Source organism: Scyliorhinus canicula, chromosome 4, assembly GCF_902713615.1.
Source record: "Scyliorhinus canicula chromosome 4, sScyCan1.1, whole genome shotgun sequence".
Classification (NCBI taxonomy): Eukaryota; Metazoa; Chordata; class Chondrichthyes; order Carcharhiniformes; family Scyliorhinidae; genus Scyliorhinus; species Scyliorhinus canicula.
In genome coordinates this window covers 43,997,138-44,012,168 of record NC_052149.1, presented here as the reverse complement: position 1 = coordinate 44,012,168, position 15,031 = coordinate 43,997,138, and the positions used below count along the sequence as shown (strand labels likewise).

General features: G+C 42.7%; 1 protein-coding gene across 1 annotated transcript in view; it reads right to left on the bottom strand.

Moving 5' to 3' along the window:
- Positions 1-15,031, bottom strand: part of LOC119964533 (ERI1 exoribonuclease 3-like) — a 498,848-nt gene that overhangs the window by 437,968 nt on the left and 45,849 nt on the right. The window contains exons 3-4 of the mRNA XM_038794156.1: positions 12,587-12,703; positions 1,486-1,545 (exon numbers count right to left, since the gene is read on the bottom strand). Of these exons, the coding sequence (XP_038650084.1) occupies positions 1,486-1,545; positions 12,587-12,703 (177 nt within the window). The remainder of the gene's footprint in view (positions 1-1,485; positions 1,546-12,586; positions 12,704-15,031) is intronic.

Below are 15,031 nucleotides of genomic sequence, written 5' to 3'. Positions count from 1 at the left end.
GCCCCATCTATCCAGTTGAAGAGGCATGGAACAGCCCACAATATACAGTTTTGGGAGTCACTTTAGCTCACTTGGCTAGACGGCTGGTTTGTGATGCAGAGCAAGGTCAGCAGTGTGGGTTCAATTCCCATACTGGCTGAAGTTGTTCATGAAGGCCCGCCTTCTCAGCCTTGCCCCTCACCTTAGGTGTGGTGATCCTCAGGTTAAATCACCGCCAGTCAGCTCTCCCCCTCAAAGGGAGAGCAGCCTATGGTCATCTGGGACTATGGTGACTTTACCTTCCCGTTACAATTTATATAGTTGAAAGCTTGCAGCAGGTAAAATTAGCATAGCAATTACTGTGGCATTGATTCTTTGAGATAAGTGTTCCAATACTGCATATTGAACATGACTCGTTGAACATGACTTAAAGATGACATGGTAGCACAGTGTTTAGCACTGCTGCTTCACAGCACGAGGGACCTGGGTTCAATTCCCAGCTTGGGTCACTGCCTGTGCGGAGTCTGCACGTTCTCCCCATGTCTGTGTGGGTTTCCTCCGGGTGCTCCGGTTTCCTCCCACAAGTCCTGAAAGATATGCTTGTTAGGTGAATTGGACATTCTGAATTCTCCCTCAGTGTGCCCGAACAGGCGCTAGAGGGGATTTTCACAGTAACTTCATTGCAGTTAGTGTAAGCCTACTTGTGACACTAATAAAGTTTATTATTATTAAATGTTTCCAGCCAGGCAAAAAAAGCTAACTGCAAATGTTGATTGCCAACAGATTGGCTTTGTAGCACAGGTTATATTCTATTGCACTGCTATGTTTTCTTCAATTTGGATTGGATTGGATTGGATTTGTTTATTGTCACATGTACCGAGGTACAGTGAAAAGTATTTTTCTGCAAGCAGCTCAACAGATCATTCAGTACACGGGAAGAAAAGGGAATTAAACAAAATTCAAGAAAATACATAATAGGGCAACACAAGATATACAATGTGACTACATAAGCATTGGCATCGGATGAAGCATACAGGGTGTAGTGTTAATGAGGTCAGTGAATAAGAGGGGCATTTAGGAGTCTGGTGACAGTGGGGAAGAAGCTGTTTTTGAGTCTGTTCATTTTGGTATTTCATCAGTTTCACTAAAAAAGTGGCCCTGATTTAAGAAATAAATGTATGTGGACAAACTGAAAACTTTAAAGTTATGGCAATATTTGATATGTTTTACAATCTTACTCAAACTCAAGGGCTAGTCTACACATTCTAACCTACCTTAATATAATGGAAGCACCAAAATTTCTCTTTTTTGATTTGAAATGCTCATTAATCGATAACTGTATGGAAATGAGTAGCGTTAGAAGGGCTACAAGAAAATTTAATTGAGTACAATGTCCAAAGAATTAATTTTTGTAAAAAAGCTCACTCTGCCAAAATTATAGGTACATCAATGAGAGTAAAAGAGAGTTCAAAACAAAGTCTAGTGTCAAGATGTCATCTTATTCACCTGAAGGGCTTGCTGTAATGTTGGTTTCCCATCCACCATGGACTGCACAATCCCTGTGAGCTATAAGTAGAAAATAAGAAATCATGTTAAAATCAAATGAAGTTGAAACAACATAGCTGATGATTGTGAGCACTTTGAGGTTAACATGATGAAAAGCAATAAATTAAAGAATGATACAGAAACTTTAAAAAGGCAACCTCTGTCCTGAAATATCACAAGGGATATCAAAATCAAAACTACTATGATGATCTATACTAGAGCAGAATGTTCAATTCACAGGCATCAGGTTGAACCTTGTTGTTAAACTTTAAGAGTTTGTCTTTGATAATCTCTGCTGGTCACAACTGTAAGCAGTTGAATATCTACACTCAGGATTATGCACAACCCAACTAAAATCTACTTACATATCATAACTTGAGGGTGCACCATAGGAAACCTTTGTGATCTGAACTACATTTTGAATCTTTCATACGTGCCCTTAGCCAAATCTGCCAAGTTCAGGTGGAAAAACTTCAGTGAGACAGGCCAGATATAAATTGTTACGCTGCTAAATTTATAGACAGCAAGGGAATGTACAAAGTAATAGATGTAATGAAATCTATTCAACTAGCTACAGAGAACAATAAAAATTAAGTATACCACACTGTTCCTATTAAGCAAGAATGCTTCACTAGGCCAGTTTTCTTTCCCAGACCTCAGTGTTTGACTGACTGACCAGTGTTCCTTTGTTCTCCTCTCCATGTTCCCAACCAACAGGACAGCTCTCTCTATGACTACTCATTTCACTGACCCGCCAGCAGGCTTTTCAGTAACACTAAAAATATAACAAAATTCATGCAGGTTTGCAGTTCCATTGCTGACCTTGTTCAGGAAAAATAAAAATGTGTAGAGGCAAGAGCTCACAAAGGCTGGAATTTAAGAAGTGTTGATTCAGAAATTACTGAGACAATAATGTAGAGCTCACATCGCCCGTTTTTATTAGTGTGCTAAAGAAAATAGCAATTTCTAGCAAGGAAGAGGTACACCATTCGTTGTGAATTATATAAATTGCTGGACAATTTGCACTGCTCAACAATTAACCTCACAAAACAAAAACACATCATCAACCTACCAATGAATATCAAGACATTGCAGGATTTGTGATGTAAATACAAAGGAATCTTGCTGCAGCTGGCATTTCATGTTGTAAGGACTTTGATGATGACTTGATTTCAGGTTCTGACATTCTACTCAACCTTGGAGATACAGAAAGGGATGATGGTGTCCCTCTCCTGCAGGTGGATTTTTCCGAAAATTTTAAAAACGTTAATTTTCTTTTTATGTTTTATTTCTCGCTCTCTCTCTTAATCTAATTTTCCTTTTTCTCCCTCCATTTCTCTATCCGTATCTAATTTGACTCTAATTCATCCTATTTCTTTCTTCATAATTCACTTGGTTTAGTTCTCCAGCCTTAAGTTGCATTGGTTAAGGAAACAGACCATTGGATCTGATGTTCGAGGTTCCAAATATCTGCACATTTATAGACAATTGCAGAATAAAAATATGATCTGAAAGATCAGAAAAAAAATTCTATTCATGCTACTCGCCATGAGATGTACCATATCACCAAACCTGGGTCAATGTTTCTAGCTAGCCATCAGTTACACCAATTAAGGCTGCATCTTATTCAAATAATGGCCAGGATTCTCCCCTACCCAGCGGGGCGGGGGGTCCCGGCGTGATGGAGTGGCGTGAGCCATTCCGGAGTCGGGCCGCCCCAAAGGTGCAGAAGTCTCCGCACCTTTAGGGGCCAGGCCCTCACCTTGAGGGGCTAGGCCCGCGCCGGAGTGGTTTGCGCTCTGCCGGCTGGTGTGGACGGCATTTGGCGCCATGCCAGTCGGGGCCGAAGGGACTTTGCCAGCCGGCGTAAGTCCGCGCATGCGCCGGAGCGCCAGTGGCTGCTGACGTCATCCCGCGCATGCGCAGGGGAGGGGGTCACTTCCGCCTCCGCCATGGTGAAGACCATGGTGAAGGCGGAAGGAAAAGAATGCCCCCACGGCACAGGCCTGCCCGTCGATCGGTGGGCCCCGATCGTGGGCCAGGCCACCGTGGGGCACCCCCCGGGGCCAGTTCGCCCCGCACATACCCCCAGGACCCCGGAGCCTGCCCGCGCCGCCTGCTTCCGCCGGTAAGGTAGGTGGTTTGATCTACGCCGGCGGGAGAGGGTTGACAGCGGCGGGACTTCGGCCCATTGCGGGCCGGAGAATCGCCGGGGGGGTGGGGCAGCCGGCGCGGAGCGATTCCCATCCCCGCCGAATCTCTGGTGGTGGAGAATTCGGGATACGGCAGGGGCAGGATTGACGCCGCCCCCGGCGATTCTTCGACCCGGCGGGGGGTCGGAGAATCCCGCCCAATGTTTTCCTGTCTCTCTGGTACACAGGGGCTGGGGGATGGGATGAGTTATGTGCCTTGGGGGATGGCCTGTGGTTCCCCCTGGGGGAGTGGGCCATCCTTATGTTAATTGAGCAGCCTGTTCTCTTCTTCACTGGTAAGTGTTATCATCTGGTGGGATAGCCCAGGTAGGTCTCTTTTCTTTGCTCTACTTTCCTCCTTTTCTACTTTGGGAGGCCCTGTGGGCTTGACCAGAGTCTGAAAATGGTGTTACTGTTGCCAGTCCCCTCTTCCCCTCCTTTCGCTATAAACGTGGTTCTGCCTTGGGCCTGGGTTTGGGGTTTTGTTGCATTATGTAGAATGTCTGTAACTCCCTGTAGATCTGGAGTTCCGTCCATTTTGTTTTGTTTTTGCAAGGGTGGGTATGACAAATCCATTCCTTGCTCCTATATGGGTGCAGGTGATCTGAAATCTGGAAAGAGAAGGCTGTGTTGGGTTCCTGATGCTATTGCCGCTCATGGAGTGGAGGGGATGCATGTTGGTGCATACCCATTTCCTCTGATCTTCCATGATGGTTGTGGGGCTGTGCCATTTTGTCATGTTCTAGTGATCTTATTCTATTTCTCTCTCTATCTCTTTAATTATTTATGTTTTCTTTAATTATGGTAGAAAGCCAATTGTGATGACATTCATCGGTTCCCACATTCATGTGGGTTAAGCAGTTTCTGTTTTTTCCCCTGCCTTGCTTTGGGTGCTGTATTATTTTGTAACTTTGTTGTGTTACTTTGTTATAAAATGTAAAATCTCAATAAACATACTTATAAAATAAAACCTTATCAAGTAAGAGAGAAAAATTGAAAATAATATAATACAGGATATAGAAAAATGAGACTCAGAAACTGCTTTGTCTCAAACTATGAGCTGAACAATGATATTGTAATTTGATTGATGGGCACTGAGATACATTCAGTGTTGCGAATGCTCTTCAAAATGGGGTGGAAGATCAGTCAGGCAGGAAAATGGACTTCTATCAAAGCGTGGAGGTTCCTCAACGTGAAGTGTAAATGCAGTTAAATTCTGCCAGAATTTTCCCTCCACAACAGTGCTGAAATCCATCACTTTGAAGCCAATTAGGAGTGTCATGACAGTATGATAATGATTTTAGAGGAAAAACAGTACTCAGACATATAATATTGTAGAATACATTAAATCTACCTTATGTTGGGAAATATAATCTCTGTCCAAATAAAGATTTTGTCATGCTATTTTTAGCACTCATGATTATGACAACATAGAAAACAGTTTTACATATCAGGATAAATTGCTGTATCATGCGCTGCAACATTTACAGTGACTTGTTCATCATCCAGGTACTGCACCTTTGTAACTTAAATGTAAATTTGGAGTAGTTACCTCAAAGTGCATTGAGACAACATTCTCCCATTTCCAGCACAGGCAGGCTTTGCACCAAGAAACTAGGGAGCAGTGTAGCAAAAGTTAAGAGGGTGGAATTCTCCCAATTTGACACCAAGACCCGTGGCGAGGTCAGGAACATGGAGCGTTTCCCACTGCGGAGGCTGGTGGGAAAGCACGCAAAATCCTCTGGCCCCGAACTCATTTATTATGCACCTGGATGTTTAACACAGTATTCAGTGACAGGCCTGGGTGACGCGTAGTCCGCCGTCAAGTCTGGGTGCCATATTGAAAAGATGTCCAACATCACTGACCCACTATTGGAGAAGGAAGGTGGGCCGCCTGAAAATGAAGACAGATCTCCAGGAGCACTGGAGATTGGAGAACGAAGATTGATTTCTGGGAGCATAGTGGCTGGAAGATGGACAATTTTCAAGGCAAGGAATCTGGAAGGTTCACCAACTGCTGTGGTGTCCCAGGGTCGTGGGCATCCACTATCCTGAACTCCAGAGACAGTTCCAGGTATTGTTCAGATGAATCCTGACATCTACACGCTACGATGCTCCAAATGTGTTTCACGTTGGCGTGTTTTCCCAACTGCACTGTGGAAAATGTGCGGTGGGCGTCAGTCCTTCTGCATCCAATAACGGGATGAAAATAAGGTTCATGCCGGCCTCTGGCAGGTTTTCTGACCCACCACTATGGGCACCAGTGGTCCAGCTGTAAATTCATACCGGCATGAAACCGATTGCTGGGCATCTGCCATATTCTTCCCCCATGCCCGACATTGAACATGCTGGTGGAGGATTGGGAGAATTCCGCCGAGCATGTTCACAATTAGATTTACAACTTAATTTTGATGTACAAACACTTGCTTGCCTCTATATAGCCCCTTTCGTTTTGAAAAGGCCCATGGCGTTTCATAGAAATGTAATTGGACAAAATGGACACTGAATCAAAAGACTGAATTTTCCCATGTTGAGACAAAGTGCCATGACGGGGGTGGGAACATGGAGTGTTTCCCGCTGGGAGGCTGGAGGGGAAATATACCATATCGTCCGGCCCCGACCTTATTAATCATGCACCCATGTGTTTTGCACCATATTGAGAGGTAGGGTACGGTATGCCTGGGTGGCATATAGTCCATTGACCAACAACACTGACCCACTATTGAAGAAAGAAGATAGGCATCCTGAGAACATTCTGAGGCTAGAAGATGGACCCTATCCAGGAGACCTAATCTGGAATGTCCACTTGCAGATGAACCCCAACCCACTGCTGTGATGTTCCAGGGTCACAGGCAGCCTCTATCCTGAACTCCAGGCATTGTTCAGATGAATCCCGACATCTGCTTGTCACATTGTTCCGAATCCGCTTCATGCTGCCGTGTTTTCCCATCGACATCTTGGAGAGCCTTCATCTATATCCATTACTGGGATGTAAATGAGGTTAACGCCGACTTTTGCCACTTTTTCTGATCCACTATGGTGGTCAACAATGGGAGATCCCGCTGTAAATTCATGCCGGCGTTAAACCGAAATCTGGACATCCCGCTATATTTTCCCCGAAACCCACCATCAAATCCACCGGCAAAGCCTTGGAAGAATACTGTTCAAAGAGTTATATTAAAATGAGAAACCAAACGTTTTGTCAAAGAGATGTGTTTTAAAATATGGAGTGGTTGAGGGAATTCCAGAGCGTGGATGGTTCAATGCACAGCCATCAATTTTGGGTCAATACCAGAGGGCTGGGATGGGAAACAAAATGCACATCGTCAGTCAAGAGGTGCACAGTACTTGGGTGTGTAGACCTAGAAGAGGTTACAGAGATATGCTATGGCAAGAGCGCAAAGGTATTTAAACACAAGAATGAGAAACCGAGGACCAATGCAGGTCGGCAAGGAGTATATGCGAGTGAGACACAGTTTCACAGAGTCACACAGTTTATACTGCTTGTTGAAATCTATAAGGGAAACAGGAAAAGACAGCGTAGAAATCCTTTCTTGGATATCCATGTACAGGCTTTTGACAATGAATTAATGGAAAATTAATTGAAAAGATTGTGATGCTGCACACTAATGAGAAAGGAGGAGTAAATTTAGAAACAGTTTCCCGGCATTTATATAAAATTTTAGTCAGCAGTAAGAAGCATAATCTGGAGACAAATTGCTACCGGTCTCCCAAAAGGAATTCAAAGTTGATTTCATGTGAATATGTATTTTGATGCCTTCTTTTATTGTGCAGAAGCAAAGCTAAAGGTGAACTAATACCAGGAACTAGACATTGAAGGAGGGTGTACAAAAATTTAAAGTTTTAACCTAATCCATCTGTTCACAAAGGTAAAATTCTAAAACCAACATCTTGCTTAGAATATCAAATATGAACTACGCCAATGCAGAATTCAGCTCCTAACAACCACTATAAGCAATATTTATTTGAAATTAAACAAAACATTCCTTTTTTGAAAAAGTGGTAGGAGCAAACTTCATCTTTTGCCATTTTGCAAGTTTTAAAAGTAGTCTCTGATGTCCAAAAATACCGTTGTTGTCAGGTGTCTCATTATATTATTAAAATGCTTCAAACAATGGGTTGCTTTCTGGAATTCAGAAGAAATATGTGAGCAAATCCACCCTGCATGCCTCAGGTAAGATAGAGGAGCCAAGTGTTAGTCAAGTGTATGTTTCACACAATGGTTTTCAATTAAAAGAACAAAGACAAACATTTAAAAACATTGTTCAGCTCACAGAAAGCATTTGTTTGGATCAGTCATGTTATTTGACTCTGATTATCATCTTTCCTTTTTCCATCTTTTTCCTCTCGGAGTAAACAGGAATTGAAAATGCTCAAATTACAAAATGAAAGGTCCACCAATTTTCAAAACTGGATTCGGAAGTAGAGAAAAAGGATGTCGATGATCCTTGATGTCCTCAGCTGGCATGTTAATTTGCCTCAATGTTATACATACAAAATGTGCTGGAGATACCCATACAAACATCAACATGGTACCAAAATTTGAGGTTTTTTGACTATTATTCAGCAATACTTGGCTCCATAGTTCTGCTAGTGCAAGTGAGGTTCAACAGCAAGAAGGAATTATCAACTACTTTCACTTTAGTTGCTGATCAGTTTCTACTGGCTGTTTGAGTTTGTAGAAGTTCTACGAGTTTTCTGTTCCTGTTTAAAATTGATGAAGTTGACAGGGAATGGTGTTGCACATGGTAAAAGCGATGTTTTTGACTTCAAGAGTTCTGGTTAGGCCACTTGCTCCCAGTCATAGGTGTTGTGGTTATCATCTCTCTTGGCTTGCAACATGACAGAGAAAATGAACAGATTAAGACAAGCTGCTCAAATTGGGAGGAGGAGGAGAGGGAATAGGGCTCTTAGCAGGAGGCCTTATCCACCAGGGCTTCAAGATGAATTTATCTCATCTCAAACTAGGGAAAGTGTGTTTGATGTCTATTTTACAAAGGAGGTTCTCATGGAAATTTGTCACATCTTGCAGGCAGACCTGCAGCCTCAGAATAGGCTAAGGACGATGCTTCAAATGCCTATACACTTTTACATGCAAACTGACGCAGTGAAATCTCTAACATCCTCCAGTTTGCCATCCACTGCTAGATAAGGGAAGTAATTGATACTCTTTATCCCAGGAGAGGAGAGTATATTCCGTTGTCTCTGACTAGAGAAGTAGTTGGAGCATGTATACAGCTTTGCCAGGATAGCAGCTCCTCCATGGTGCATGGCACTATTCACTTCACACGTGGTTTTGCAGACACTGCATCTAAATGCAACGGTGCACTGTAACCATAAAGAGCTTCCAAACACTGAATGTACAGTTGATGTGAAACCATTCTTTGCACATCACGCAGGTGCATGCCAAGTTTCCTGGCAGCAGTCACAAAAGCCTTGATTTTGCACCCATGTTTGCCATGAGTGCAGAGAATTGGACACAAAATATTGTGAGAATCATACATGGGCAGCATGCATTTGACAAAGACCATGCTGCCACTCAGAACATTACCAAGCAGACCAATAACTTGCTGAAACAACATTTCTGCTTTGGGCACTCTGCCACAATCCTGCTGCATCCTACATAATCTCGACATTACAAGAGCACAGTCCTTGCCACCAGATATAGGAGGAGGAAGGAGACAACAAATATATTCCGTTTCAGGCCAGGCTGTCTGTGCTTGCCTGCTCTGATACCATACCATTGAACACAACCCTAATCCCATTTATAAAAATCTATGAATCACCTTCATGCATTCCATTAGTGTGTTTAGCAGATGCCTTCATCTGGCTGCTATGCTGCTACCCTATGGTTGCAGTATGGAAGGTGGAAGGTTGCTGACATTCAGTGAGGGAAGTATTCGGGTGGACACCCTCTAGCATCTCTGAGCCGAGAAGATGTGACTTTGGACCATTTTTGGGCCGCATGGGCAGCAGCAGTCTGGTTGACTGGTTGACTAGCAACAGCAGGGGTGCTGGCAGAGTGGCAGTGATGGGAAGACAAGAGAGGACTGCAAGTCTCTTCTCCAGAGAGCCACTGCCACTCCTCCAGGGCAGTAGTTCATTAATCCAGTAATCTGTATTGGAGGAGTGCTCCAACACCCTACAAGATCCTGGTATCTTCAGCCACAGTGGCAGCAGTCTGAGCTTGCATGGCAGCACGCTGTGCTCACACACAAGCTGAGATTACAAAATTCTAGTTTGAGCGTCCACTCCAGCACTCAGACACTAGCTGGCTCCTGCCTGTAGTACAAAGGAAACTGAGTTTGTAGTACAAAGGAAATTGACCATTAGATGATCCATTGTGGTCAGGCCTGCAAGTGCTCTCATGGAGCTGCTCGTCATCCTGAACTGCAAAGCATATGAACCAAGCTCTCTGCAAAGTTCTGTGTCAAGCTGGTACCAAATTCTTCTATGCTCCTCACTGTGACAGCAGGTTTTGTGATTGGCCTGCCATCACACCAAGCATTTCATTGCACAAGCCAATCGACCTGTTTCTGCACACTGACTCTTCAAGGTCTTCATCTGAATCGCTGCAACAGACCTCACCTCTCAGGGAGCTAACAAAAGCACTACTGTTTCCCTCTGCCCAAGCTGCAGGCCATTTATACCTGGTGCTCATCGTCTTCAGGTTCCACCCTCTATGATAACCTCTAAGTCATGTTGTACCAGTATCTGAGTTGATGACTGTGATAGCGTTCCTTCATTATCAATGTCTTGCTCCAGCACTCTTCTCCACGGGGTTAGGGCATTCAGCAGGTACTTCTGCTGCAGTTGTAACTCAGCTTGCCCTGCAAGGTGGTGTGGTACGATGTGTTTGGGTCATGTAGCTGTCATGCTTGAAAACCTGGCGGCGTGTGTAAGCTCAGGGATGTGGATGTGATTGTGTCAGGGTGAGGCCATGAATAATTGGTTCTGCTTGATAATTACTGTTAGTATCTCAGTGAAGGGGATGTGGTAAATGGACCGATATGTGAGGCTAGTAATTGTTCGTTTGTAATGATATGAGATTTGAAGATTCAACCACTGGCCTTAACCACTTGTGGGAGGTGATTAAACTTATTTATAATAATCTTTATTAGGATCACAAGTAGGCTTACATTGGCACTGCAATGGAGTTACTGTGAAAATCTCCTGTCGCCACACTACGGCACCCGTTCGGGTACACTGAGGGAGAAGTCAGAATGTCCAACTCACCTGACACCTTTCGGGACTTGTGGGAGGAAACCAGAGCACCCGGAGGAAACTCACGCAGACACGGGGAGAACATACAGACTCCGCACGGACAGTGACCCAAGCCGGGAATCGAACTCGGGTCCCTGTTGCTGTGAAGCAACAATGCTAACCACTGTGCTACCGTGCCACCCATAATTTCGCACTGCATTCAGGCCCTTGGAACATTGGCGCATTGACAACAATAGTCATCTGCACCCAACGCATTCTCAGTGTTGATCTGGAGAGGCTCCCTGTACCCTGTGAGAAGAGGACCTCTTTCCTCTTGTCCACTTTCTGCACCAAGGCGTTCAGTACTGCATCAGAATCAGCCTTGATGCACCATTTTCAATTTTCTTCCTGCTGTGTGATTCTTCCACAAACAGTTCTGGCACCTGCTGCAGCCAGACTGCATTTTTACTTTGAGAGCTGCTGATTGGCTTTAAGTCACATAGGCCAGCTTTAAGTGATGCCAGCTTCAAACAAACTTGGTGTCCCCTGATGTGACATGCAGCCACTCAGCAGTGTGTGTGTGTAACGCTGGGCTGCATGCTACTATAATTTAAATTAGGAGGTGGCATGAAATTTGTGTGCTGCCTACATTGTGACAGGTTCATCGTACATTGCAATTCCTGCATTATCGAGCCTTTTCAAAATTTATCCAATAAGTCCAATTCTAGATGTATGAGTGACTCTTATCAAATGAATCATGTGCTGGCAATAACCTTGATGATTTTGGCTTAATTTTGTGTTCAGACTCTAGTGCTGTTTTAACAAATAGGGGAATTAAAGCCAAAACCGCTTATGCTCCATGATCTTTTATGCTGGATGAAATCTTAATTTGACAGCATGAAGCCCCACCCATTTAGATTACCCCCAGAGTGGGAACTCAATGTTTACGTGTGACAGTTAAAAGCTAGTTACCAGTTCGTGGCGTTCAACAAGGGACGGTCTCTGTATTCTAGTTTAAAAATGAATCTCAAATGAAAAAAAGTGATAAATCACCAAGATTGCAGAATGCAGCAATTTACTGCATCTCTAGTTAACCCCTTTGGAGGTCACTGTATCAATTCTCCAACATAATTATTTATCAGCTAAACGACAGCCTCCAGAGGGGTGATGTTCAATTGATTCACACAAATCAACTGGTCAAACAGTTAAAGCAAAAGTCCTACGAGGTGAACTAAACTTATTTTATTCCAAAACCAAGGGTCACTGCAGCAATTAACACATCACGATCAGAAATCACTAAACCAACATCTAAGATCATTTACATTACCTCTGCAAACACCCTGAACATATGTGGTACTCCCAAGCAGCTTCTCAGCAATAACTTTGCTTTTTGAACCTTTCACTTAAAATAAAATGTGAAATTGTGTTTTCCTCCTCCACCTCAAACTAAATAGTACAAAGTCAATATCTATTACGTATTAAATATTGTATTGAATATTGGTCAGGCAAATATATATACATATATATATATATATATAATTTTAATATAAAATATTTTCACGTCATTTTTGTACTAATATAGATAGATTGTGTGAAAAGTACAGGGATACTGGCTATTTATTTATGACATTTTATTAAATGCTTACCTCTGTACAAAAAGTCGTAAGCTCCGAATGCACAATTGGTTGCACATATGTATGGAACACAGATTCAATTTCCAGCGTCCTTCCATGTAGTTTTAGGATTGGGAATTCGATAATTTCCTGGGGCATGTGATGCAGGGGTGAAAAAAATGAGAAATATAGTAAACAAAAAGGTTAATTTCTTCTCCCTTGGAAATCTGTATAACGTACAACGTTTGTTAGATTCATGTTCCAAGGTCTTAAGTACATTAAATTGATAGATACATGATTATTGCAAGCATTTTTAACAAGTAATTTTGATTTTTTAAATGTTTGTGCCCAGTTAGATTTATTTATTTCAACCATTTTCATAGCTAACCGCAAATCAGAAATTTTATGTCATCAATGAATTTGTAACATTTTAAAGTGTTACATATGTACGTGCTTGCCCTTAAAAATTATTTGTTCTTAGGTGGGGGATTGTGGCAAGGTTACTTAACGTCCAACTCTAGATGCCCAGAGATGATAATGGTGAAACTTAGTTTTGAGTCGGTAGGTTACCAGCAATATAAGTGAACCTTCAAAACAAAAAGAAAAAAAGTTTTTAAAAAAGAACATGCTGTAAATACTCAGTAGGTCTTGCCGAATCTCTGGAGAAAGAAATAGGGTTAATGTATTGAGTCTTTGCACATGTGACACCGTTAAAAGTTGTGACACAATGCTTGACATAGAATTTCAAATGAAAAGTTAGCCTTCAGAATGTAAAAATAAATCAGTGCATCTAAGAAGTTGAAGAATGGAAATAAAGAAAATAATGGAGAGAGAATAGGCAAACCTCCAGGATCTGATTAGATTCCACCCTAAGATTCCATGCTAAGTTATTAAAATAAATTGGTACAGAAACTGTAGGTTTGAGAGTCATAATTTTCCAAAGTTCTTCAGATTCTGAAACTGTGATATTGGATTTGAATATTGCAAATATTAATCCATTATTTAAGAAGCAAGGAAAGGAGAAACCAGGAAACTACCTACCTGTCAGGTGAACAGCAGTTGTGTAGAATGTATCATCAGGAACAGTGACTAAGCTCTTGAGCAAGTGTTAGCTGATCAAAGAGTCAGCACACATTTGTGAAAGCTATGTGAAGTTTGAATAATCCTGTTGAAATTTTTGAGGCAGTCGCTAATATGGTACATAAGAGAGTATCTATGGGCATTGACTAAGTTTTTGCACAGAAATTATTAGGAAAACTGAAAATTAATGAATTGGAGATAATGTTGTAACATGGATTGGTAATTGGTTGGGAGATTGGGAACAGAAAATGGTCAGGCCAGTGTGAATTAGGTACAGGGAATTATCAATGCATTAGAATGGGTAGTCCCAAAATCCATTGAGCCTCGGGAGTCATAGATCATGCCTGAAAGCTACAGACACATGCTAGGTCAATTGAATTTCTGGTCACTGCATTGACTTTAGGTTGTGGAAAAGGGGTCAACGAGAAAGGAAGAAAAAAGCAATTGGAAGATGTGGAATGCAATAATTGGGAGAAAGAGGCAGGCAGGGGTATGGGTAGGGGTAAGAGGAAACAGTGACTAGATCGAGGTGGTAAGAGATTGAAGAAGCAGTATGTAGTGAGCGGTGGCTGACAGCAGGACCATAGTTTTATCGTGGAGTCAAGAAGAATGCTAACTTTTTTGGCTCCTCGCTCTTTCCTTTCATGTGGAGGCACAGGGTAGCCATCTGGAAAATTGGTTTGTTTCTTCTCATCTCTTTTTATATCCCTATTTTTCCCCTCAACCTCTCACTCTCAATGTGGCTGCTATCCCTTCACCTTCCATTACTTCCTAAACTTCTCATTATTCCTTCCCCCCACTCCCACTGACATGTTGATATGATGCATGGTTTCCACTGACCTTCGATTTTTCCCTCCCTAAGGCAAAGGTCATGAAGGTCAATTGTAATGTGCCTATTACTGTCCTAGCTAAGAACTGGAATTGAGCTTAAAATTTGAGGGCTGTATGTCTGTTACTATCTGATTTAAACAATCAGCAATCAGGAGAGCTCAGCCACTTATTTACTTCCAAGTGGTAGGGAGCACAAAAATTCGGGAACAATTCTAGAAACAAATAGGGGCAGCACGGTAGCATGGTGGTTAGCATAAATGCTTCACAGCTCCAGGGTCCCAGGTTCGATTCCCGGCTGGGTCACTGTCTGTGCGGAGTCTGCACGTCCTCCCCGTGTGTGCGTGGGTTTCCTCCGGGTACTCCGGTTTCCTCCCACAGTCTAAAGATGTGCGGGTTAGGTGGATTGGCCATGCTAAATTGCCCTTAGTGTCCTAAAAATAGGGGGGGGTGGGTTACTGGTATAGGGTGGATACGTTGGCTTGAGTAGGGTGATCATTGCTCGGCACAACATTGAGGGCCGAAGGGCCTGTTCTGTGCTGTACTGTTCTATGTTCTATAAATATGCTA